The 27,418-nt window shown below is 43.4% G+C and overlaps 1 protein-coding gene across 1 annotated transcript; it reads left to right on the forward strand.

Annotated features, from left to right (window-relative positions):
• The first annotated feature begins 5,572 nt into the window (after window positions 1–5,572).
• Window positions 5,573–10,245, forward strand: BSND (barttin CLCNK type accessory subunit beta). Its single transcript, XM_081866273.1, has 4 exons — window positions 5,573–5,929; window positions 6,625–6,719; window positions 8,244–8,498; window positions 9,591–10,245. Exons 1-4 carry the CDS (start codon window positions 5,753–5,755, stop codon window positions 10,012–10,014), a joined length of 951 nt encoding a protein of 316 aa, XP_081722399.1. The 5' UTR covers window positions 5,573–5,752; the 3' UTR covers window positions 10,015–10,245.
• The last annotated feature ends 17,173 nt before the right edge of the window (window positions 10,246–27,418 follow it).

The following is a 27,418-nucleotide window of genomic DNA, read 5'->3' on the forward strand; positions in this document are numbered from 1 at the left end:
GTGAAATCACTTCTCTTCATCTGATTTACCATCTCTAATTTCATTGAAAAGTTAATCCTTCTGCAGTAAAATTACATTAGTGCTTCAGAGACAGAATATAATCTCTTCGTAAAAAGCTGAACAGGGGGAGGGGGAGGGGGACATCAGCACTTAAAACATGCTGGATTTTGCTAGTGATCATTGCAAATGAAATGGACTTTAAATGCAGCTCTGAAATTTATCAGGGGCTTCCACATAAACCTAGCATGGATACATTTCCTGATTGTGAATTTCATGCTCTTTATTCAGCTCATAGTAGCAATGAATGAATCTCCCCAAAACGTCTAGCTATATATACATTAATTACACAATGGGCCCTGCGTGATTGGCTAATTCTGGGCTGCTCCTGTAGGCCAATCAGTTTGCGGATTCACCTCCTCCAGAAGCCTGATTGGCTGCTCCTGCAGGCCAATCAGGTCGCTGATTCACTTCCACCTGGAGCTGGATTGGGAGGCTCCTGCGGACCAATCAGACTGCTGCATTCTGGATCCTATTGTTCTAGGATTCAGCTCAGTACATAACATTTCCCATGATACTTCACTCCTGATTTGTTGCTGTAATTATTGTTGCAAGCTCTCCTAACACTTTAAGATTGGAAATTCTTCAGTGGCTTGGAGGTGTTATGTCTGACTTAACTATCATGAAGATCAAGAGGATTTGTGAAACACTTTATGAAAACAGCTTTAAAGGGATGGTACAAATAGTTCTGGAATCCTAAATAATTATTACTCCTTTCTTCCTTGACTGAAATATCAAATAGACCAGCCTCATCAACAATAATCCCCATGCTTCCTTACTGAAAGGGAATGTGCGACAGCCATTTGCAGCATAAACTGTGAGAAGGGAAACCCCAGATCAAGTGGAAAATAATTATAGGAGCGTCTAATCTTGATTTTTCAGCTTTCTGTGCAGAGGAGTGACTACTTCACACATTGCAAAGATGCCTCTTGTGGATCATGCACTCAGCCAGCAGCCAACTTTTAGGTTCATCCTGAGTTTCCTGCATTCCATTGTGCTGGATTACACACAATTTCAAGAAGCAAAAGTTCAAGAGACTTTTAAAGATAAGACTTTGCTTGCTTTTAAAACAGAGGATTAACCTTGCGGGAAACAAAGGACAATGACTTTAATTCCTTTGCCCTTAAAGTGATTCAGGCAAAATTTGGAGAAGATTTAAGGATGGATTTGCATAACCTGTACTACGCCAAAGGGTGGTATGGGGTGCTAGGGGAGGGGTAGTGCCTCTGGTGGGGTAAACGTCATGCTTCTTCTGGGGTAGTTTGTCCTCTTTTGGTCCCCACCCTGCACTCAGCTCTCACCTGTGGCTCCTAGAAGCAGTCAGCATGCAACAGCAGCCCCAGGAAATGGTTTCAACTGGCCAGCTAACCAGGTGAGGATACCCGATTGGCCTCAAACCCCTGGTGAGTTAGGGATTTCCCTTGCATGTGAAGACAGGCTCTGGCAGACTGAGTGAACAAGACCAAGAGCGGTCCAATGGTCAAGAAGGTGGTATCTTCATGCGCTATAGAGGAAAGTGCGGTACAGATGGGGGTTGTCAACCTAGGAAGGTAGCCCATCTAAGAGAAGGAAAACTCTGATCCTAAACCTCCGCTTCCTTGTGGGACATCTTCGGGAGAAGAAAAGGCTAAGGAGTAAACCTTACACAATCAGGAGCAGAGTCCCTAAGATGGTTGGATGGCGCCTTGTACACATCCTTCTAGCAATTCCTGCAGCCGAGCTGGTGCCAAAAGTATTGCTCTGCTTTCCTTTGTACCACATCAGCAAGCCCAGGACCTCTATGCACACTGCCCATGTTTGTGTCCTGGGAAGGTCACTTCACTGCTGCTAACACATTGGTTTGACTTCACCCCTGGAGGCACACTCCATTGTCTCTCGAGACAGGCAGATGCCAACAACTACACCAAAGTCTGTATCCCCCACCCTACGTGGCATAGATGTATTCCGCTCCTTCCTCCCATACACCTGAAAGGATTGCTTGAGATAGGATACACATATGATATGCTGTGCTGAAAAATGCTACACATGTACAACCCAAATGCAATCCCAAAATCCAAAAGCTGTAAACGTAGCAAAACAACCTGAAGCAACTGAAGTGCAACTACAGCTGTTATTGACAGTTGCTTACCACCCACTTGAATCTGGTTATAAACTTAGCTGCATGATTGATTTTGCTTGTATGAAATTCCTTTCATGATGTCTCTTTCCTAAGGTGCATTAGATGGTTTGTTCATTGCTTCATAACCTGGGACAGAGTGGTATGAAATGTGCAGGCACCTCAAGGGCTGGAGAGAGGCCACAGAATCCATGATTCTGTGGAATTTCCATTTTTGGACACAGAGCGCACCACTTCATAACCAGAGGAACACTTGTGGAGAAGGCCTATAGCTTCCATGCCCTGCTTGCAGGTTTCCTAAAGCAGGGGTTGGGAGTTTGTGGCCTTCCAGATGTTGCTGGACTCCTATTCCCATCAGCCCCAGATGTACCCCCTGTGGAAGGATGTGTGGATCCAGACTTGGCCTCCACAGTCACTTACAGACTCATTGTTAAAACCTTGTTTATGGAAGACGGTCTTACTAGGCTACGAGTGATCGCCAAAGATAAGATAAGAAGATATCCAACATCTGGAGGGCCACAGGTTTCTCACCCCTGCCTTAGAGACATATGTTTGGTCATGGTGGGATGCAAGATTGAGGACCACTTCACACATCATCTTATATTGGCTCAGTTGCACCCATCTTTTATCAAAGCTTGACTTCCCAGACTGCTCTTCAGGGTCTATTGCGTATCTAATGTATGCTGTAAAAGCTGCGAGTAATGTCAACAGCTGATAATGGTGTGTTTCAATGACTACTGGAGCAAGATTTATGCCTCATCTGGTGTCGACTCTCTCAAGAGCTATTCTTGTTAGAGAAGGATATTTCCACTAGGGGCTAGTAACTGAAGCCAAAGCTCCAAAAATATGAACTGAAAATGTATGGATGGCCAAATAAAGATAACTTCTTAGGAGCTTGGGGAGCTACCTTACTCGGGGCCTTTCTACATTTATCTCTATGGTGGAACAGTTGCTGTTCGATCATATTCTTTTAAGAGTGAATTTGTAGCTGATTGTCTGCCCCTTTGGTCATACGCTGTTGCTATTAGAGTGAATGTGGGGTTTTTCTTTCCACACTAATGGAGGGTTTTGCCTGAGTTGAGGGAAGTTCCATGGTTGTCGTCGCAACTCTTACATACCCCTATATTCATCCAGTCAGTAAATATTGGAAGTTATGAGCATGAGCAGGGGGAATAGCCCTTTCATGGCTTAAAACAAATTCATGCCTAGTATTCCAGGATTCTAATCTTGTGGGAGTATGGGAGATTAGAAGAGGAACTACATGTCTTTGGTGAACCTGGTTATTGTGATGAAATGTTGTTTTCTGCAGCTTACAATTGCTGTCACAAACAGTGCTTGGATTCAGTAGCATCATCTTCATAGGCCATGCCATTCCTCTGAACAGAGCTCACAAACTGACAGCTTGTACTGGTCAGAGGGAAGTGGTGTAAAATAGATGTCTTCCAAGCCATACCCACCAACCCCCTCAACCCAGAAACCAGGATGGTGCTTGCTAACATACTGCACAAATGAAGATGTTGGGGATCTATTACAGATATTTTAGAAAAGTCGGGGCTTTTTCGTGGTAGAAAAGAAATGTGTGTTTGTGAGTTCATTGTTCTGGAAGACTCGGCTGAATAATGCTGACACCATGAGCCAGCATGGCAAAATATCTGCAAACTTCTCCCCCAGCAATTATATCTATAATTGGTAAGTTTAGAAATTCCCCAAATCAGACAATTTGTCCATCCAGCTCAGCATCATTCAGACTGACTGGCAGTGGGCTCGCCAGGGTTTGCCCCACTGTCAATGTAGGTTGCTAATAAACTGGAAGGGTATATATGCACTTGAAGAATCGAGAAACAATCAGAAGAAAGGTTTGGGGGGAGGATTATTTAGGTTTATGATATGTGAACAACTTCCATTTTTGAAGGTTCATAATTTAGGCTAGCTTTCTTCAGCTTTCCACAGCACTTTTGGTGGAGCAGCTGTGTAAAATGCCCACTAGATGGCAATCTACTCCCAGAACATTTTCCTTCTACAAATCTCAAAAGTTTTTAAGGGGGGGGGGGCGGACCCAGCAGAATATTATCAGCTGCTTGAGGAGAAAAGGCCATAACCTAAGCGATCTCCCTTGTCTCCAAGCCCATTCACCTAACTATAACATAAAAAAATGAAATTCGTATTATTTCTGATTTCACTAATATATCCCCTGACAGGTGGGAAAGAAGATACGAGGAACTGCATTTCAAAGCCATGCAGAGACAAGAAAAGGGTGGCGATTTTTCATTCATCCAAGAAAAAAATTGTAAAAATGGACCGTTTACTAAAATCCTGCATATAAACTCAAAACTAGCAAGCGCCAACAAGGACTGTGAGAATGGTCCCTAAGGCAGGCAGGCAGGCAGGCAGGCAGGCAGGCAGGCAGGCAGGCAGGCAGGCAGGCGCACACACACACACACACACACAAACACACACACAAAATTTTTTTAGGGGGAAGGATGAATAGAAACTTCCACTCTATCAACATTCATTAGCAGACTATTAAAGCTAGTCCAATGACTTCTAGTGGAATCCTATACAGGTCTACACAGAAGTAAGTCCCATTGAATTAAACAGGGCTTCCTCCTAGGTAAATGAGTACAGGGAATGCAGCCTGAAATTTGTCAATATAACTATTAATGAATGATTTTGAGAAAGCGCTTTAAAGGGTGGGGCTATGATGGACATTTGATAGTGAATGGCTCATCTCCATGAGGGATTATATTTATCCTGCCCCACATAACTGAGTTATGAGACTCTTGCCTCTGTGAAAGCAATGGGGTGGGGGGTTACAGGAGCAAAATGTAGCCATTGTGATAACTGGTCTGACTGAAAGAACACATTTGGGGGGGGTGTGGATAAGTGATCTTGTGAAGCCTCCTTCCTATTTGCCTTTCATAAGCAATAACTTCATTTTCCAGAGCCTGGGGAAACCAGCACTGTCATCTGTGCAAGATTGCACACTGCGAAGGCCATGCCATCTGACAACACACAGAGGCAGGAAGGTTATTGTCCCACTAGAGTCCCCTTAAGGTCTAGACAAAGGACCAGACTGTGGAGCAGTCAGTTGGCTCTCTGGGTACTGTTTTCCTAATTCACCAGTGAGCCTCTGAAACCTGGCAACTGGGATCCCGTTCTAGAAGGGTCCTAAAACCTCCCCTCCTGAGTCCACACCCCTTTGGCAAAGCATGCTCAGCTTTTGCGCTGTATATACCTAGGGGGAAGGTTATTGTGAAGTGTCCCTGGGCAATGTTACTCATGTGTGAATGGAAGGATCTTGTTTGCATTCATTACAAACCCATTAAAAGCTGGCTGGCTGAGACCTGGGCAGGACTGGTCTGAAGGTTGCAGCTGACACTCGTCCCCTTGCTGGCTCTCTGCACCATCTCCTTGCAGTGCCCCAGAGTGAGGAGGGCTGGTGTGGGTCAGGGACAGGTGAAGGGCTGCCCAGCCTTTCTGGACCCCCCACCAACACCCACACCTTTCCAGCGCAAGCTCTTTCCATGAACTAGCCTGCCCAGAAATTACCTCGATTTCAATCTCTCTTCCTGGATCCCAATGGCTGAAGAGAAAACTTTTCGCCATGGGCTCATCGTCTTGGGAGTTTTTCTGGTGATGATCGGAATGTTCATCATGAGTGTGGACAAGCCCCAGATCTACATCACCTTTTGTACCTTAGGGGCCTTGGTTATCGCTGCGGGGATCATTTGGAGCATGTGCCAGTGCTACCCGAAGGTAGGAAAAAAGTCTACTTTTCCTTTTTTCTAAAGAATGTGCCTTCAACAGTTGCATTTTGGGGGTATCAAACTCAGAATTCCCAAGAATATATTTGGGCTCTTGGAAACTGCAGGATTATATGTCCCCTACTCTTTTTTGAGCTTGTTAGCCTTTTAAGAAGTAGAAACTTAAAAATATTTTACTTGCAAAGCAATCAATTTTTTGGTATCCGCTCGATTAATAAATTACTTTACACATTGGTTTCCTTACAGTTGCCACAAAAATAATGATGCTGTCGCAGGATAGGTATTAGAATGGTGCCACAATATAATGCAGTGGGAACTGTAGAAAGAATAAGTTAGGTAATGGCGAATCTAAGCTGTTCCCTGTTGGAGGTGCATCTTGAATCTTCTTTCTGAAAATCTAGGATTTAATTGAAGACACAGTTCAGAATGTAAAAATAAAAATAAAAATAAAATACCTTTCTTCTAGGGAACCCCTACATCTCCTTGGAGGTAGGTGAGAAAGAATCGCTTTGCCCAGAGTGAACTGCCTCCTGAGCTTTATCTGAGATCCAAATGCTACATCACATTTTCTTAATTAAATTCAGTGTTTGTGCATGTTTTTGTGTGTAGCTGCTCATTTGATGGGAGGAAACAACCCCCTTGCTCCAAGGAGTTATCTTCCCTTACTTCCCTCCTTTCCCTCCCCAGATCAGAGTAGTTTCTGTTGATGTGGAGTCTGAGAAGTTTCTTGCAAAGAACACTGCTGCTTCATCTGTTCAAAATGAGATTCCCGAGAAGAACAGGTATGTTTGCGGAAACCAAGCCTGTAAGCTTCAACTCAACAGTCTGTAATCTACTTTTTAATTAGAATACAGTACTCGCCTGTGCATATTGCAAACTGTGTTCCACAGAGGGACAAGGTCAATGTCTGGAAACGCTGGCACAGGGCAGTGAATTGCACAATTTAAGTGTATTTTTAAGCAGGAGAAAAGTGGTGTCTTTAGGGGAAATATAAAGCTCCTCAGAGGTATGTGTGTTTGTGTGTAAAGCAAGGGACAGCTTTGGAGACCCATGCATAGGAAAGCAAAAGGCGTTTACAGCACAATCCTATACTTCTCTGCTTAGAAATAGATCACATTGAGTTCAATGTGGCTTACTCTCAGATGTGTGTATAGGATTGCAACCTCCATCTCATTTCAGTGTCTAGCCCTGCTATATATAATCCAATCCAGAAAAAGAATGTGGGCCTCCTTGGGATTCATTCTGCACTGGCCATAAGAATAGCAGCTCCTTTGGCCTTGTCTCTCTCGGCTGTGCAGAAGCTATAACTGGTCAATCAAGATAAAATTATGGCAGCTTAAAAGAGCTTCTTTTCCATCTTCCACCTCATATCCAAGCTTCTTCAGAACAGTGCCTCTCTCACCCTAGAGATGGATAAATCCTGGTGAAATGGTATTTGTAGGAGGTGATCTCCTGCAGAGTGCAGTGACAGGTTGGGTATATATAGGGTGGATCTACACACAGGGGAAAACCGCTATAAATAAGCCAGAAATTAGATCCGTTATAATAAAAGAAAGAAAAAACCCTATGGAAAATCGCATATAAAATTTTTCTGCTCTCTGGCACCATCTGGTGTTGTATGTTTATAGCATATTCAAATAGTTGTTTCTTTACTAATGTAGCTGAGTCGCAGGGGTGAGATAATCTTTGGCTATCCTGGTCCCAAGCTGTATAAAGCTTTGTACCAAGTTCATTAGTCACTTCTTCCCTTCCTCTCAACATTGACTTCCTCTCAACTGTTTTTCTGATTGAAAACCTGGACCCGGCACCAGCCTACTGTGCATTAGCCCGGCCTCAGAGGCGTCCAGGGGCCACTCCATTCCTGGCTATATGTCATTTATTTGCTCAGATCTCCCTTCCCACCACACTCCACCCATCAACTTCCCTTAAACAGGCTTCTTAACAGCGCAAGACAATTTCCCATAATACTCCAATTGCCAACAACAGAAAGGAAAGTGAAACTAAAGTAGCTGAAGGCAGCATAGCCCTGGCATACAGACTGATGGATTTTGTATGTCCCTTTCTCCTAGACAGCCAGGAGGGAATGGAGGACAGGTAAGAAAAGCAGATCTCCTGACAGCTCAAATCCAGATAACGAACAACTGCAACACACTTAAGAGGACGCAAACATGACTAGAGAAATGCTATGTCCTCTGAAGCTGCTCAGATTTCTAAATCAGCAAATAATCAGATTCCTGTCCCCTGTTAATAACAGATGTAACAAATCTGGTGAAGTAATATTCCACTTTCTCGTGTTGTTTGCTCAGTTCCCAGACACCTTACACCAGCCAGAAAGAAGCTGAAGTCTATGAGAAAAGCCTGCCGTCTTATGAACAGATCCAGATGAAAGTGGCGGGTGCAGAATCTGTGGGTGTTCTGTCTGCCCCAGTCCCACCAGTCAGGGCAGAAGGATGTACCCAGCCTGTTGTACAGGCCAAGGCAGAGGTCCACAGGGATTCAGAAAGCGATGGAGACTCCTGCAAGGACCCAACGTCCCAGAAGGACGCTGCAAGGTTGTACTGGTGAGTAGCCCATGCGGTGCGTTCAGGGGCTGGTTTGAATTGCACACCACCCTGAACCTTATGGTCACTCTTGGTGATTTCTGTTAGGCACTCTGGATAGAGAAAAGTTTGCAAAGGCGGGATGGTTGTCAAATTATATAAATATTAGTTGGTTGTATGCATTTTCATTGCTTGATTAAACAAAATGAATAAATGAACATCTGCATAAAACAATGTTACTAATGCAGGTGTCAGAACCGACACAATCTTTGAAAATATATAATATTCTATGTTAGAAATTATATCCTTTTCTATGTGTGAGATATGGCGCAATGATATATATATACTACACACACACACACACACACACACACACAGAGTGTATATATAGAGAGGGAAAGCGTGTGTGTGTGTGTGTGAGAGAGAGAGAGCATACCACTGATTATCTGGGAGCTCCTTTCAAACTGAACAAAACTGAACAGGGGTCGGCCACTGTGACAAGAAGATGTTGGACTAAATGGACCACTGGCCTGATCCAGAGCAAGGCTCTTCTTACGTTTTTATGTTCTTTAATTGATTAATCTAAATGATTGGCAACATTAGTTGATTCATCTGTTAGATTAATCAGCTAATGTTACCATCCCCATAGAAGGTGGAGCTAAATATAAGATGCATGCTAGCTCTGTATCAATGAAAAGCCAACACAGTCTGTACTGCCCGGTGTTGTTCCTTCTAGTTAAAGCAGGCATCACAAGTGCAATGCCTTCCAGGTGGAGTGCAACTCCTGTTAACTCAGACCATTGGGCATGCTGGCCGGGGGATGATGGGAGTTGGGTCCAAGAACATCTGGAGGGGACCACATTGGTGACTCTTGAGTTCAAGATCAAAACAATGCTGTTGGGCTGGCATGGTCAGTAATATTTAATTTACCCTTAGAAACCAAGTTAAATAAACCAACAACAGCTGGTCATTCCAGAACCAGGGATGTGCCGGTGAAAAGCACAACATCTGCCCAGCTTGATTTACTATAAACGTCCTAGTAGAAACACAAAACAGCTCAACAATCAGCCTTGGAAGCTAAGTCCTTCAATGAACCTTCTCTTTAAATTCTAGTGAGTCAGAAAAGTTTCCTAACCAGGCGCCACTGGCTTCTTTCCAAGAGGAAGCTGACGCCTCTTCCGTGGAATCTGCAGCCAACAGTCCATTTCTACAGAGGTGGGAAAATGTCTCGAAGCCTATGTCTCCAACAGAAAGCCAGCTCAGATTCAAGCTTCCTTCCTATGAAGATTTTGCCCTGATCGATTCCCTGACGGCAGAAGGTCAAGGTCAAAACAATGAAAGGATAGCGGCGCCTAACCAAAGCCATTGCCCTATTCCTGCCCCCAGAGGAGATGGGGCATTGGCTACAGTAGGGCCTGAAGGACTGGAACACAGAGCTACGCATAATGTAGAAGAGGATGACATGTACTATGGAATAAAAGAGGGAGCAGGAGACATCCCCTCATCAGTTGGTGCTGTCTCTGAACCAAAGGACTAAGCATTAAAAATTAGGAATGAGCCCGGGAACATTCTCATGGGAGTCCAAAGAGATGAAAGGTTGGGTGGGGGTGGGGAGTGGCTCAGACAATAAAAGGGATGCCCAAGCCATGGTAGATTTGTCCTGTTCTCTGGGGATTTGGAGGGAGTGATGGAGAATAAGAGTCAGGACCAAAGCAGAAGAACAAAAGTTTGGCTGTCTGTTTAAGTGTCTTAAGCTGTCCCTCCACTTATGCTCAACCTGTATATTTGTAAATAAAGTGAAATATCACCAAATCCCATAAGCCCCCTGTGGTTTTCTTCCAAAGGAAATAAAACCTGGGTAGCACTGAACCCCTAAAAGTTTTCACCAGCCAGAGAGATGATTCAGAAAAACACTATGAAGGGGAAACAGACTCTGTATATGAGAATGGCACCCCTGCTTTCTTTGTTAGGCCGAATTGCTGCTATTAAGATGAATGTATTGCCAAAAATGTTGTTTTTGTTTCAAACATTGCAGATTGTGGACAAAACGGAGTGCTTCCGGAAGTGGCAGAAAGATATATCTAAATTTGTCTGGCAGGGCAAAAAGCCCAGAATTAAGTTTAAGATATTAACAGATGCGAAAGAAAGAGGGGGCTTTGCCCTGCCAGACTTAAAGTTGTACTATGAAGCCGCAGCTTTTTGCTGGCTAAAAGACTGGCTACTTCTCGAAGACACTGACGTGCTGGACCTGGAAGGTTTTAACAATGCTTTTGGTTGGCATGCATACTTATGGTATGATAAAGTTAAGATCAATAAGGCCTTTAAGAACCATATTGTCAGGAAAGCAGTGTTTAATGTCTGGACAAAATATAAAGACTTACTGGAAAATAAAACTCCAAGGTGGCTCTCGCCTCTGGAGGCTAAGGCCCTAAAAAGACCCAATATGGAGGCCAAATGGCCAAAATATTGGGAAATATTAGAAAAAGATGGAGACAATTGGAAATTGCAGAGTTTGGAGAAAATGAAGGATAAGGTGCGAGACTGGTTACATTATGCTCAGATTAAAGAAGTTTTTAAAAATGATAAAAAGTTAGGGTTCCAGGTGGAGAAATCGAAGTTAGAAACTGAATTGTTAGAACCAAAGACTAAGGTTCTATCTAGAATGTATAACTTGCTGTTAAAATGGAATACACAAGACGAAATGGTTAAATCGGCTATGATAAAATGGGCACAGGACATTGGGCATAACATTATGTTTGAGGACTGGGAAAGGTTGTGGACCACTGGGCTGAACTTCACCGCATGTAATGCTCTGAAGGAAAATGTTATGAAAATGATATATAGATGGTACATGACCCCAGTTAAACTTGCTAAAATATACCATTCGTCTGATAATAAATGTTGGAAATGTAAAGAAAATGAAGGAACATTCTTTCACCTCTGGTGGACATGCCCTAAGGTGAAGGTCTTCTGGGAAATGATATATAATGAACTGAAAAAGGTATTTAAGTATACCTTCACAAAGAAACCAGAGGCCTTCCTCCTGGGCATTGTCGGCCAGAAGGTGTTAAAGAAGGATCGAACATTTTTCATGTATGCAACAACGGCAGCAAGGATTCTTATCGCAAAAAACTGGAAAACTCAAGATCTACCCACACTGGAAGAGTGGCAGATGCAGCTGATGGACTATATGCAACTGGCCGAGATGACCGGCAGAATCCGTGATCTGGGAGAAGAGAAGATGGAGGAAGACTGGGAGAAATTCAAAATGTATTTACAAAAACATTGTAATTTGGTTGAATCTTAAGAAGGATGCTGGATTATAAAAAACTGCTCACCACTAAATTAGATCTAAATTTGATGATAAGTGAGACTAAAGAAAATATAAAATTTTTTGGGAAGAAGTGCTAGATTATATTTGAATGAATGGACATGAGATTGAAAACAAGTTGATAATTTGTGTGGAAAAATTTTTAATAATGCAAATGGGAGCGGGAGACGTGAGGGAGTCCAAAGAAGTGATGAAATTGTTATGACAGAAATAAGATTGTTTATTATGTGTGCATTTATATTTTAAAATCTTAATAAATATTTATTAAAAAAAAAAAAAAGAGAGAGAGAGAATGGCACCCCTGCTGAGAACATATGTATTGTCCCAAGGGGCAGAGTCATGACTTTTCCCTGGGAGTGTGGATGGAGGATCCATGACTTGCTTGAACATCATGTTTTGGTGCTTCTTTGCCATTTATGAAATGATACTCTATTGGGATGCGGGTGGCGCTGTGGTCTAAACCACTGAGCCTCTTGGGCTTGCTGATCAGAAGGTCAGCGGTTCAAATCCCTGTTATGGAGTGAGCTCCCATTGCTCAGTCCTAGCTCCTGCCAACCTAGCAGTTTGAAAGCACACCAGTGCAAGTAGATAAATAGGTACTGCTGCGGCAGGAAGATAAACGCCGTTTCCGTGTGCTCTGGTTTCTGTTACGGTGTTCTGTTGTGCCACATGAAAGCTGTCTGTGGACAAATGCTAGCCTGAAAGCGAGATGAGCGCCGCAACCCCATAGTCGCTTTTGACTGGACTTAACTGTCCAGGGGTCCTTTACCTTTACCTTCTAAGGCTGCCATTTTCTAAATGTACAAAACTGGGAGCAAGTCCTACCGAATTTTGTAAGGTATGCTTTTGAGTGGAAATGCACAGAATTACACCGTAAATGTGTTTCTAGTCTTTTAGAATCCTTTAGCATTCTTGCCCATCATCCACAGATATAATAATATAATTTATTATTTATACCCCGCCCATCTGCCTGGGTTTCCCCAGCCACTCTGGGCGGCTTCCAACAGAACACTAAAATACAATAACCTATTAAACATTACTGTAAAAGCTTCCCTAAACAGGGCTGCCTTCAGATGTCTTCTAAAAGTTTGGTAGTTATTGTTCTCTTTGACATCTGGTGGGAGGGCGTTACACAGGGCGCCACTCCCGAGAAGGCCCTCTGCCTGGTTCCCAGTAGACAGCTTTTATCTGACTGTATATTGGTGTGATTGTACTTCATGTTCATGGACTGATTTGCTGAGGACACATTCGATGGTGGTGGTTCCTGGGGACTGGATGATATCCCAAACAGCGACACTTTTAACATGAAAAAGAACTGGTCAGAGGTTTAAGAAGTGCTTGCGTGTGGGTGCCAAAGCAGCTCAGGGCTCACGCTTCATTAATTGGCCCGATCACTATGGAGTGGCTGACGTGCAGGAGCAGCAGCAGCCAGACAGAAGGCGGATCGTGTGCCCTCAGCACCTTTGCTTCTGAGGTCCTGCTTTCTGCTCCGATTCATGCCTTTTGGCCATTGGAGGTCTGCTTGCTGCAGTGGAAAATCCGGAGTGATTTATGTTGCTTTCGGAAGCCTGCCAACTGCTCAGCTTGTCAGATTGCTTCTTCCGCATGGGGAGGGAGCCAAGCTCCCAGGCAGCTGTGGGACAGCAGCTCCATGAAACTGACAGCGCGAGGCAACAAAAGGGTTGGCGTTGGCTCCGTCTTAACTAGGCTATCTGAGTATAAAGCCAGTAGGGCCTGTTTTAGAAGTTGCGCTCATGCCTATTCCGGGGGGGGGGGGGGAGAAAGACACCATTTGGAATATGGCAACGAGTTCAACAGGACTTGCACCCTAAGATAGCGGCATACCCTCCAACATTTCTCTGGTGAAAATAGGTACGCCCTATTCAATAATAATAATAATAATAATAATAATAATACCCTGCCCATCTGGGAAGCTTCCAACAGATATAAAAACATAATAAAACATTAAACATTAAAAGCCTTCAGATATCTTCTAAAAATTGTAGAGTTACTTATGTCCTTAGCTTGGGGGTCGCATAACTCCATACCCTCCAACATTTCCCAAGTGAAAATAGGAATGTCCTAAGGAAATGTGGGACATTCTGGAATCAAATCAGAAGCTGTGAGGGCTTCTGCAAATCTGAGACTATCCCTAGAAAAAAGGGGCACTTAGAGGGTCTGTAGAAGTTTATAGGACCATAGACACTGCAGGCACTGCAGAGAAACCACAACCATTTGGAAAAGGTATTTTCTTCAGGGACTGAAGGGTGCTGCAAATCTCAGGAGTCTTCACGCATGTCTTGGCTTCTCAAATAAGCTTTCAAGTGACCTGGAAGCCGAGTATTTTTAATGTTTCAATTCCGCATTGGAACAAGACGCTACTTGTAAGTAGACTGCAGTCAAATGCTCCTGGTAACTAACAGCAGAAGGGTTTCACACAGTTTAAATATCCCATCAGAAGCTGGCTTAAGACGTGACCTGGAAGAGGTTGGTTGTCTCGAGCCTCAATTTTTACGAAACATTTGACAATACCAGAAGCAGTCTCGTGTTGCGACCCCCTGGCTCTTTAACTTGCTCCATTTCCCCTTTGTGCTCCTGATACATCACTTCCCCACCCCTGACAGCTGCAGGAAATAACGTGGACTGAAGACAGATTGTGAAAATGATGGCGTAATGATGTCAGAAGTGACCTCAATGGCTGTGGGTGGTTTTGTTGCTCGTTCCCTTCTGTCCTGCCAGCTTTAGTACTTTGCTAAAGCATTGTGTACTTGGCATAAGCTGCCCTGACAGTGGTAATCCTACTCGTGTACTGTGTCAACAGCCATTTTAAATGTGGTGTTTGCACTAAATAGAAAAGCCCAGTTCGTGACCCTGAGGTGTCCTTCGCAGCTTCACTTGACGTTTGTAGAGGCTGCAGCCCCAGATCCAGTTACTAAGGTACATCCCATATTCATGAATATTCCACATGTCCTTGAGTAGATAATTGGAACCGTCTTGTTCTGTTCTGCAGGTTCCCCTTCCCTTCGCTTCTTTTTTTTCCCTATTCCCACAAGCCTTGTGAGCAGTGACCCCACCACCAACATCCCTGCCAACCTCCTTGACTGGGACAGTTATTTATGACTCTTCCATCTTGGCTCTCCTGGCTATTTTGTGCCCGTGCGTTGTGTCAATATGTGTGGTGTGTGCCACATGTTGTGTGCCTATATGTATCCCATATCAGCTCTGACTACACCCACTTTCATTTTCACCACACCCGCTATTCCATTTCCTTGTTCCTCTGGCATGTGGCCCCCCAGAAGGCTGGATTTGAACGAAGGTGGCACCTGGCCTGAAAAAAATGTTCCCCACTCCTGGCTTAGCCCATCAAAATAGCTTTTGAGGGGTGTCAAACGGAACCATCCTCTTCTGAAGCACTGTCAGGCTGGATGGAACAAAACGGAAAACACCCTCTTGCAATTTCCAGCAAGAACTCTTGATCTGTGTGCTTTCCTAGCCTTGCTGGGTGGGAGAAAGAAGTCTGCAGTAGGCATGAATTTTTTAAGGGGGTAGAGAGGTTGGGGGCTTTGCAAGGTGCAATGCCACCTTCTCACCAGCTTGCCAAAATAGTCTGGTGGTCCAGTTTCATAGTGCTGCCCTTTTCCGTCTTCCTTGTGCTCTGGTTCCCTCTTATATTCTTTGCAGTCATCTCTTTCAAAGCTAGACTATAAATTTACCAGGTATCTTTGTACTTTGCTCATTGTCTACCACAAGAAAGCACGCCGCCTTCCCTGCAGATGTTTGGCCCTCTGATCACGTACACAGACATAAGCAGCCAAAGGTGAAAACAATGTCAGGGAGTTGAGGAGGATTGTTTATACAATTATAAGAAACACTTGTTGGGTGTCACAGCAAGAAAACAAAAGAAAAGAAGAAAAGCACATGTTTCCTAAACATTGTTTTCAGAAGTGAGAGCAGCACACAAAAGAAAAATGGACCCCCCTCCTTGTTTAGACCTGACTCATGTCCCTGCTCCCAGTTCCTTGACTGCCCAAGGCAGGCCTTCCAAATTGTGAGAGGTTTGCTTGCTCTCACCTCACCCTAGGAGGTGATGTGCTGGCCAAGCTAGATGGAGTTTGCTGCTGTTGGGTAGCTGAACTATGCTAAACAAATAGCAAAGGCAGGACTGTGGGACTGGGATCACAGCATGGTTGTAGGGTTTATAAAACTGCCTGCCCCTGTTGCTGTTCAATGTGGTATAACCTGCCCCCCTTCACACACATGGAGAAATTCGCTCCAGTTCATTGTTAAAGGTGAACTTGAAATCTTTGTATTTTCCAAAACAATATGCAAACCGAAACACTGCTCTCCTTTGAAATGTGAGCTTCTCTGCAGTTTGCGATGCAATGCTCCAGGCAATTAATGTGTACAAAAATGCATATACTATGGTAAGGCGTGCATATAAATGTGTATATTATGGAAAGTAACATAGGAATGTGCATTATTTTAGGGGAAATTGCTTTGCAAAAATGCATACATTAGGCAACATTGCACATAAAAACGTGCAGAGCAGGAGAAATTTCCAGAGAACTGCTGACAATTTAAAAATAAATACATCACAAGATGACGTAGCAATGTGGAGAACTGAATTTAAGATTGGAAAAATGAGAAACAGAGAGAAACTGAAAAGGGCATATTCACTCCTGCAGAAGAGTGACTGAGCACTTTTATTCACATTAGCGACCTAAGCCTAATTCTTCTGGTATGTGCCTGGATCCCTCTTACAAAATACTGACAGTCTGGAGGCCCCCTAAGATGCCAACAGCCACTATTTTCATCACAGAGACACAAAACCACCAGTGTTATTGCAGTACATTCACCCCAACAGTCACAGTGGTGTTGCAGCCATTGTTTACATCAACCTGTAAAAAACATATTTTCACTGGATTCCTCGTCTTAACAATTAAGGTACAACTAGTCTGTGCTAAGTGAACATGGACTCTGGCTTAAGAATCCAAGAAGTGCCTCGCCAAGTCAGTTGTCTGTCTCCATCTAGTCCTTAATTCTTTGCAAAATTGCAGTGTCAAGCCAGTGTGAGATGGTCCACTAGAGACTGGCCAGTAGTCGTCTCCTGGACCTGATGTTGGCCACTTGTGAGATGAGATCAGTGTGGTGGTTTTATTGTTACTGAAAAGCAGGATTCAGCCTCCTGGACCATTGGGACAGCACTGTCCTGTTATATAGAGTGATAATTCCTGTTAAGTCTTCTGAGTCCTGCTGCTTTTGGCTGCATAGCTCAAACCTGGAATTATCAGTTTTGGCAGGGGTTAAATATGGCAGGGAAGGAGACATTCCTGCATGAAATTAAAACATGCAAACAGAAATCCCTGAGCTTTTGGCTGCCTAATTGTAGAAAAGTCTGAGGCAACACCCAGAGCCCTAGTAAATAACCTTGACATAGGGCAAGGGAGGCCATAGACTTTGCAGCATTACCAGACATAACTCACCTGTGAGGAAATTAAAACCAGGTGCTGAGCTTTTCAGGCACTGCAGGGTATTCCCTGTGGAATAGGCATGAGGCACTTGGCTGGGGTTGTATATAACCTACTAAGAAGCTCCAGTTTTGCTCTGGTGATCCTGTCTTCCCAAGAACATAAGCGGTGCAGTGAAAATGGAGGACTTGCAGGAAACATGCACCTAATATCTGGAGGTAATGTAAGAGGTCATCTATTCCAGTCCTTTGCATTGAGGTAGAATCCATTTGCAAAGAGGCACCTTAATAGTTTGTGTTTGATTTATTTACTTAAAATATTTTCTATTTTGCCTTACATTAAAACGATACCAAGGCTGTGTACAACCCCCTGCCACCCAATTCAGTGTACAATAAAAACAATCCAGAAAACAAACACAAACCAAAAGTTCCAGATTCAGGTAGGTAGCCATGTTGGTCTGAGGCAATAGAAATATATAAAAATAAAAATAAATAATATATATATATAGAGAGAGAGAGAGAGAGAGAGAGAGAGAGAGAGAGAGAGGGTGGGGAGGGGTATTACTCAGAAGGGAACTTGCATCTTTGCTGTGCTATTCTACTCCTTGTTTTGGTTCCATTTAACTGCTTATATTAAGCAGAGAGACTGTGTGAAATGGAGGTTAAGATGCTGGATTTGTATGAGGGAGAGTGGGGTTGTAAATTCCTGCAGAACCATGAAGCTGGCTGGGTAACTGCCGCCCAGTCACAGACTCTCAGCCTAACCTACTATTAAATGGAGCAGCCCCTGGGCTTACGGAGGGCGGGCTGTAAGTATGAGAAATAAATACGAAGAGTACAAAAGCTCCTCTTATTAGTGGGTTGTTCTTGCCTGTACCCAGCGATAGATGCAGACACATCTGAGAGTATATGGTTATTTACACAAATAATTTGTGTTCCATCTTTCTCAGTGAGATCCAACACACAGAACTCCAGAACTGGGAATCTTGTAGCAGCCTGCCCTCTGCCGACTACATTTGTACACACACCACTCTGGATACTTTATAATGCAGTACAATTGTGATTTGGTTCCCAAACGGCTTGGCTCCCGAACGCCGCAAACCCGGAAGTAAGTGTTCCGGTTTGCGAACGTTTTTTTGAAGCCAAACGTCTGTTTCAGCTGTCAGCATTCTTTCCATTGCCAATCAGCCAATCAGAAGCTGCACCTTGGTTTGTGAACATTTTGGAAGTCGAATGGACTTCCGGAAGGGATTGAGTTCGGGAAGCAAGGTACCACTGTGCTACACAGTTGTAGGGTTGCCATATGCCATATGCGGAAATCCGGACGTATAGTGTAGATTTTGGCGAACATCCTTAAAAATAGCTCAAAAATTACACCCCCCCCCCCGATATTTCACAAAAAACTCAACATTTTGGGCAAAACTAAAAAAAACACAAAACTCAACAACTTTGTTTTACTGTTTAATTGCTTTGTGCCTGCAAGTTTTGGGGTGGATGTACTGCTTTGATTCTGATCAGTGCATGTCCTGTTCTTCCTGCTGAAATTTCTTCTCTCTCTCTCTGGTTTTTCTTGTGCTGTGGGGCAATTGCCCCTCCAGATGGCAATAGTGCGGTAACATTGTGGAAGCATTGCAGAACTAAAAAAGCAGAATGATGTGTGAATGGTGATAGTCCCATATAAATGCATGCACCCTGTCAATAGCACGTGGCAGAAGACAACCACAAACACACCAGTCTGCAGTGCCCCTCAGATGCAGGAGAAACTCTTAATTTCCAGTCCTAACAATATTTATTGGAGCCTGAAGTCACTTTTTGGAGAACACACTTCTCCATTGCCTCAGCTGCAGCTTTTACAGAACCCCCTCCCCTTTGTAGTTGTTTTTCTGGAGCTCATCACACATACTCATTATCTCATTGTTTGTTGTCATTTCCCACCAGTGAGGAAGGGGCTGTTCCTGTTCAATTCATCTTTTCTGTGTGCCCATTTTATAAAGGCCCTGGTGGAGAAACCCTGGATATGGGATTGAGAGCAGGATGCAACAATTCTCTTCCAGAGGCTGCCCCCCAGTTGCCCCCCAAAAAAGTTCAGAATTTGTAGATGCCCCTGTGGGAGCAATATGGACTTGGTCCCAAATATCAGTGTTCTGTATAGGTGTATCTGGATGACAGGCTGAGGCAGAGATTGGTATATTGGTATTATGGCACTTGCTTTTCTGATTTTCTGATTCTGTCAGTTTGTGCATGTGTATAGATGTCTGTTTGTATACATACATACATACATACATACATGCATGCATACAGTTATATAGCTGGTTAGCTAGAACTGATACTCATTTTTGGGTAACTATTACAGCGCTTCCACATTGGCTGTTTATTTGCACAAAATGTTATTGTTATCCTGCACTTTCTAGTGCAATTTTCCATCCCTTTTTTAATTGCACAAAATCTGATAATAAAAGTTAAGGAAAACTGCATTGGAAAGTGTGAGATAGCAACCACTAGGTGCCAGCATCCTATAACCTCAACATGAGGAATGCTTGAGAAGCAGAAGACATCAAATAAACTCCATGCAAGTTGTGGATGTTAGCGGCAGGAATGCTCAGTAATCAGCCCGCCTGGGAACTCCCTCTCTCACTGATAAGAGTCTTGCCCTGCTTTCTATATTTTTGGTGAGCTGTCTGCCTGCCTTTTCGTCTTTCTATCAAAGCTTTGCTTGGGTGCCAAAGCAATCAGGAGCTTCTTTTTGAAAGCAAGCACAGCCAAGTTTTTAAACACTGCAAAATCACTCTGAGGAGAGAGCATTTGTGATGTCATGAGACAGCTGCCAATCAGTACTGGAGAGGATTAGGTACACATGACAATGATGTGAGTGTGCTTCCAGAACAGAGCGACGACTCTTTCTGTGTCTGTGCATCCCAACTCTACTACTAATGTCTCTCCTATACAATTATTGAACCCTGTTTCTTTCCCTATCCTTCTTATGTACTGAATACATGCTTTGCACATCAGCTCTCTGGATCCTTCCTTACATTCAGATAAGCAAGCAAGCTTTGGACCAATAAAAGTCCTACCACAAGAAATGGTTTGGTGCCGCAAGGTTCTTTGGGCTCAGCTTCATTAGTAAAGAAAAAGGGTTCTATATGTGTCATAACTCTGTGACACCAGGTGGCACTGTGGAGTCCCATCATTCTCCAATGTGATTTCCCATAATAAAGCTTACAACGCATTTTCCTGAAACGCTTTTTTGATGTGTCCAGCCCCAGTTGCTTTTGACCATCCCAACTGGAATTTGTTGCTCTGGAAGATATTAATTTAGCCTTCTGATATAGAATACTCATGCATCTGAAAAAGGAGACTCTTGCTGCTGCAAGATGTGTTAATTGGATTATTCCACAGGGCTCCTATTTTGCTTTTGCCCAATATAGTCTTAATATTGGCTACCCTTTTGGAACAGGCCCACTTTGTCTGTTCTGCTCTGGATCTCAGCCCACCAGGTTACAAACATGATGACCACTTTTACTCCATGTATCCTGTGAAGTAAATTTGTGCTTCAGAGCTGATTAAATCAATTTCTATTAGAATCCAGGAATATTCTAATACGAGCAGGAGCAATTGGCATTTGTCTTTTGGATAAACGAAAGCAGGTCACTGAATCCATCTCTTCCCAGATCTGTTGGCTTTCCTCTTATTTTGGCAAGAGGAGCCTTTGCTGTTCGGTGCCCAGCAGAAGATTTCTTCCTGCTCATGAACAAAGATGAAAAGATCTAGCCTATTAACTCTTCTTGCTCCACCAAGAAGTTCCTAATGTAAAACCTCATATACAGGCTAAGCAGGCCCTCTTTGTGCAGGGGCTCCCAGCCCCTCGTGCTCCCAAGATCCCACTTTCTGCTGTCTGGGAGGCCTTATGGCCAGCTCTCCACAGTGAAAAACTGGAACAACTCATATGTGTTTCAGGATCCAGCCAACTGCCGGCTTTCTTGGCTTGCCAGTTTGCCTCTAGTCCATAGAGAAGGAGCCAATCTTTCAGGGAGGCATCAAGCCAAGAGCAGCGACTGTGTGAAATTGACCGTGAGTGGCACAGAGATTCTCTCTTCCTCCTCCTTTCATTATGTAACGCGATTTCAAATGTAACATGGGATGGGTTCAACTTTCCATTTTGTGTGTGTGTGCATTTTAAGCTAATTGGAGAAATTTAAATCACCCTGTTAAGAATTCTGTAGAGCAGGAATGCATGCTATTTACTGGTACTGTATTCATTCACTGAAAAGGAGCCCTTTGTTGTTGCTGTCCAAAAGATGCAACATAAACATCTTCACTAGCTATCCAAAGCATTCTTGTAAAGAGCCCAGCCATTACTTAGAAGCTCGAGGACAAAGGTGAAAGACTTTCCCAGGTGGTCATAAGTGAGGTACCGCCATTGGAGGGGACACACACACCTTTCCTCATAATAGTGCGCTGTCTGGAGGAATATTCCTTCCCCAGAAACAAATTGAGGTGTCTTATTTCTGGCCCTTCCATTCCACAGGTGTGAGAGCCGGATGGACTTTGATTGTAGGCAGTCCAGGAGAGGCACTTGCCTGAGTCCCTGGAAGCTCAGGTGCCTAAGAAGCGCCAAGGATTGAACCCTAGTTCATTCAGTCTAGAGGATTGTGGGTTCACAGAACTGTAAGATTCTGATTGGATAGTATCATGTGGCATGACTTGTGACAAGAGGCGCATTTGTGCGCCTCTGAGCCCATGCCAGTTCACACAGTTCACAAACACTTTATTGTACTTCTTTTTTTAAAAAAATCAAACGTTAAACAACTTAATAAAATTATTCATGTCTCCCAGGCATGGGGAACCTCAGGACTGTGATCTGAATGTGACCCTCAGGCCTTTCCCAAGGCAAAAATGCCACCCCCCAGTGACAACACTGCCCCTCTCTTTTCTACCCAGGGCTGGATTTAGGTTTGATGAGGCCCTAAGCTACTGAAGGTAATGGGGCCCTTTATATGTCCAGCTGTGCTTTGTCAACAACAAATTGTCACTGTTTTTTGTGTTGAATATATGCTATACAGTTTGGTCATTTATGGACCTAATGGGTATCTAAAGCCATTTGCACATAACAAAGTATGTATTTTATCAAAGCAGGTGGGTCCCATTACTTACATCATAGGAGCCTACACAACACAAAGCACTGTTGCTGTATGTAGGTTTTATTTTATTTGTTTTTTATCTTATATTTTGGAAATGTACATCCAGTTTCTTTTCTTTAATTTTTTTGGGGGCCCCCAAGAGAGTGGGGCCCTAAGCTATAGCTTGTTTAGCTTATACGTCAATCCGGCACTGCTTCTACCCCATCTCTATACTGTCCTTGAGTGCTTTTGTCTGACAGGAAATGTGCCATTGAACTATGATAACGCCTCTTGTTGGCCCGGATGGAGAGAGAGGGTTGTGTAGAAACCTCTGACTTGTGCAAGGCCTGTGGTACAAAGCCTGCAGTACGAAGGCAAGAATTACATCTGTTGCTGTTCCCACTTTTGCCTCTAGCTCTGCCTTCTCCTCAAGAAGGTTGTAAAAGTGTAAAAAACAAGGTGCGAGACTGGTTGCATTATGCTCAAATTCGGGAAATTTTTAAAACAGACAAAAAGGTTGGGTTCCAGGTGGAAAAATCGAAATTAGAGACAGAATTGTTAGAACCTAAAGACAAATTACTCTCAAGAATGTATAACTTGCTGCTTAAATGGAATACACAGGATGAGATAGTCAAATCCGCCATGATAAAGTGGGCACAGGATATTGGACATAACATTATGTTTGATGACTGGGAAAGGTTATGGAACACCGGAATGAAATTCACGGCATGCAGTGCCCTGAAAGAAAATATTATGAAAATGATATACCGGTGGTACATGACCCCAGTCAAGCTTGCTAAGATATACCACCTGTCTGATAATAAGTGCTGGAAGTGTAAAGAGGCGGAAGGGACATTCTTTCACCTCTGGTGGACATGTCCGAAAGTGAAGGCCTTTTGGGAAATGATCTATAATGAGTTAAAAAAGGTACTTAGATATACCTTACCCAAGAAACCGGAGGCCTTCCTTCTGGGCATTGTAGACCAGAATGTGTTAAAGAAGGATAGAACTTTTTTTATGTATGCTACAACAGCAGCAAGAATTCTCATCACAAAGTGTTGGAAGACACAAGATTTACCCACACTGGAGGAATGGCAGACGCAGTTGATGGACTATATGGAACTGGCTGAAATGACTGGCAGAATCCGAGACTTGGGAGAAGAAACAATGGAAGAGGACTGGAAAAAATTCAAGGACTATTTGCAAAAACATTACAAGTTGTATGAATGTTAAGAAAATGCACTTTTTAGGAAATACTAGCCCCAGCAATTGCAATTAGGTGAAATGAAAACTAAGGCACAAGAAGTTAGAGGTGGAATTAAGAAAATTTTTTATTGCATTATGTTTTAATTAAAATACATAAGATTAGGGTTATAATAATTTCGATCTTGGTAACATGATGAATTGAAAGATACAATAAGTAATGAAATAAGACAATAAATAGCTGAAGATTTTGTATTATGAACATTGGGTTATAAATATGTTGAAATGGGTAACATGACAAAATGAAAGATACAATAAGTGATGAAATAAGATAACAAAATGCTGAAGTTGGTACTATAAATAATGCAGATTCGGGAAGATGTGGGGAAGTCCAAAAGATTCTGTAAAAATATGAATTATGAAACTTTTGTACTTTATCTTTTTTCTTTTTCTTATTCTGTAAAACTAATTAAAATATTTAAAAAAATAAAATAAAATTATGTGATTACAAAGTAAAAAAAAAAAAAAAGAAGGTTGTCCCTGAGGCAATTTTAGGCCTTCCCTTCTCTCTGGAGTAGTCCCATTGGGAGCAAATCGTATGGGTTAAGTCTGAAGAGGCGGCCAACATCCAGAGTCACAGTGGCAACCCACAAAACATACAGACTGTAAAATCAAAGGCACCATAGCATGTTGTGGTTTTTGTTGGAAATGGGCTGAACTGGATTAAGCCCCAAACATCTGAAGGAGGAGCCACATCACAGGCTTTCCAACCAAGGCCGTCCGCTGAGCTCTTCCTGGTGGTTTCTCTTGCCAGTTCCACCTCCCCCTCCTCCAGCGCACAGAAATTATTGCTCAGAGTTTCACGATAACACTGTTTTGAAAATGTCCTGGCCAGAACATAAAAAAGAGAGGAAAACACTGCTGTTTTCTTTTCAGTTATTCTTCCAAAAATATGACTTAGTTGAGTTTTGATCATTCCACAGCACTCTTGAGAGCACATTGTGTAGCTCCTTTGGGCATGGCCTATTACGGCCTCGCAATTTATGTGACAGAGCAATTTGCTGCAGAACAGCAGAACCACGGAATCAGAGGTAGGGCTGGGGGGAGAAACTTGATTCAGTTTGAATATATATATATGAAAATGTGCATTATATAAGGGTTAGGGGGCATTGCATACAAACTTGTGCATATTAGGAGAAATAGGCACTAAAAGGATAATTAATTTTCCTGAGGACCTTTTTTTTAAAAAAAAAAAAATAGCCACAAACTGCTGCAGCAATGTGGAGAACTGAACTTAAGGGAAAATGAGAAACTGAGAGAAAATGAAATTGACACATTCACTCATCCTTATTTGGAAGGGGTCTTATAAGTCATCTACTCCAATCCCAATCAGTTCAAGAAAGTTGGAGATCTCAAGCATTCCTAACAGGTGGCTGTCTGGCCTCTGCACAAAGACCTCCAGTGAGAGAGAGCCACCCCACCCAGATTAGGTTTCACTGTCAAATTGCTCTTACCACAAAGACATTTCTCCTAACGGTTGACCCAAATCTACATTCTTTGTATTGATAAAATAATTCGATTGTGTGGCTGGTTCATTTGATCAGAAGCTGCTTCTAGTTCCTTTGCTCTCTCTACTTCTATGTTCAGGTGAGGACTGCACAGTAACTGTAAGCCGGAATGACTTTCTAAGGCTGACCATGGATTCCTGTCCCATTTGTAGCAGAGAAAAGCTGAAGCTGTACTTTGCTGCCAAAAGTCCTGGATGCAGCACTGCCTCTGCACAAGAGATCCAGAAGCACTGAAAGGGTCCTGGCATAGGGTGTGTGAACATCAGGGTGAACTCTCTGATGCTAAGAGCTGTTTGACAGTGAAAGAGACCCCTTGGGAAGGCGGTGGGCTCTCCTTCCTTGGGGATTTTAAAGCAGAGGTTGGGTGGCCATCTGTGATGGATGCTTTAGTTGAGATTCTTGCATTGCAGGGGTGGGGGTGGACAATGCTATGCTTCTCTGATTATGCTTTTGGCACAATGCCCTTCCAGAAAGAAAGGCTAGGACTTGTGTTCAGTGTTAGACCTACTCAGCAGCAGACCCAATGACATTAATGGGCGGGACTAACTTAGGTTTGTTCATTTCAATGGGTCTAGAACATAGCTGGATATAATCAAAGGCTGCCGCCTTAGTGTATGTGCTGCATGCTTGGTGACTCAAAGTGATGCCACTGAGTGTGAAAGGTGACATAAGGCGATATGGAAGCTTTGTCTGTGGCAATAGCAGCTGGTGGTGTGTGGCAGAGTCACCCTCCCTGTTAAGTTGTGGGCGAACATATCAGACGACACAGCGATTCTTCAAACAGCTCTTGTTTATTCAAAGGCCTGAACTGAACTGAACTGAAGAGCTCAGTCAGCCTGCTTATATAGAGCTCTAGAACAATGTAACTGTAGCAACTTTCTAAAACTATCCAATCACTGAACGTCACTTTCGATCCTTTATTTGCATAACTATCTACAGTATCCCCCTGCTGGCCCAGGGTGAGAACTTCAGTACATAACACTCCCAATACTGGTGGCCCAGCAGTTTACAAAAATGGGGCTGGTGCAGTGGCAAAGTGGGGCTGTGTACCAGATTGGCTCTGCCGGTGCATCTGCCCAGTGCCTTTGCCCTCACCCTGGCCTGCCCCATCCAAGCAAGGTGTAGAAATGTCTGTATCGGGAAGGCTGCTCCCCGTGGGGCTCTGCTGCTCTACCCCCATGTTTTGTCCTTTCTTATTTTTTTAATTGTTATCTAATCTGCTTTTATAAATGTCATGTTCATGTCAATACGGAAAGCGGCAACTAATATGAAAAGCAGAATAAGAATGTGAAAGAAAGAAAGAAAGAAAGAAAGAAAGAAAGAAAGAAAGAACAGAGATATTTGCAGGCATAATTTTACTTATTTTTATTTTAACATTATATTGCAATCTGCCTTGAACATATGCAGATGGAAAGGTGGGGGTTAAATGATGATGACGATAATAATTCATAATATTTGACCTGGGCTTCATAAGGTATTCATTCTGTCTCCGTAGACTCACCTGTATTTGACAGTGTCAAAGGCAGGATCCATAGCTCTGTGGTTAGACCACATGCTTGGCCTGAACAAGACTCTTAATCTCAGATTCAGTCTTGGGTTCGAACCCCATTGCAGGGGGTTGGACTGGATGACCTTTGGGATCCCTTCCAACTCTATGAGTCTATGATTCTAAGATTACTAGGTTCAATCCACAGGCCTTTCAGCAAAGAGGAAATCGGCTAGCAGGGGTGGGCTACATATGTGCTTTGTTTTGAGTCACTGCAGGCCAGTGGTGGGTGGAGCCAGAGTCAGGAGTGGGTGGAGCCAGAGGCAAAGGTAGGTGGCTCAGTGGATGCCACTCTGACCCTTGTATAGCAGGCTGCATTCAGGCATGCAAAAGTCAGGGAACCCTATGGCCCGCCTCTCCATCCAGGCAACTGAGGCAAGCAAGAAACATTCTGGCAGTTCAAGGTCACATGCCAGGCAAAGGCACTCTGTCAGGGAGAGGGGCTGTGCCCTAGTGAGGGCCCTGAGGGGGGGGGAATAGAGAGGTCTCTCAGCCTTTCTTTGTGTGCTATGTTCATTCTAGTTTTCTTGGGAAATTAAAGCTGTACTTCCTTGGGATGGAAGTTGTTGTGACGTGGGGTTTGTGATTTCAGCTCTCTTGACATAATATGCTGGAGACACTTCTCTAGTAACACTTCTTTATTAAAGCAACAAGACTGAAACTTGAGGAGGGGAGAGCTACATTTATAGGGACAGGGAACTAGCTAGAA

The sequence above is a fragment of the Podarcis erhardii genome (assembly GCF_964252035.2).
Source record: "Podarcis erhardii genome assembly, chromosome: 6".
In the NCBI taxonomy this organism is placed as follows: Eukaryota; Metazoa; Chordata; class Lepidosauria; order Squamata; family Lacertidae; genus Podarcis; species Podarcis erhardii.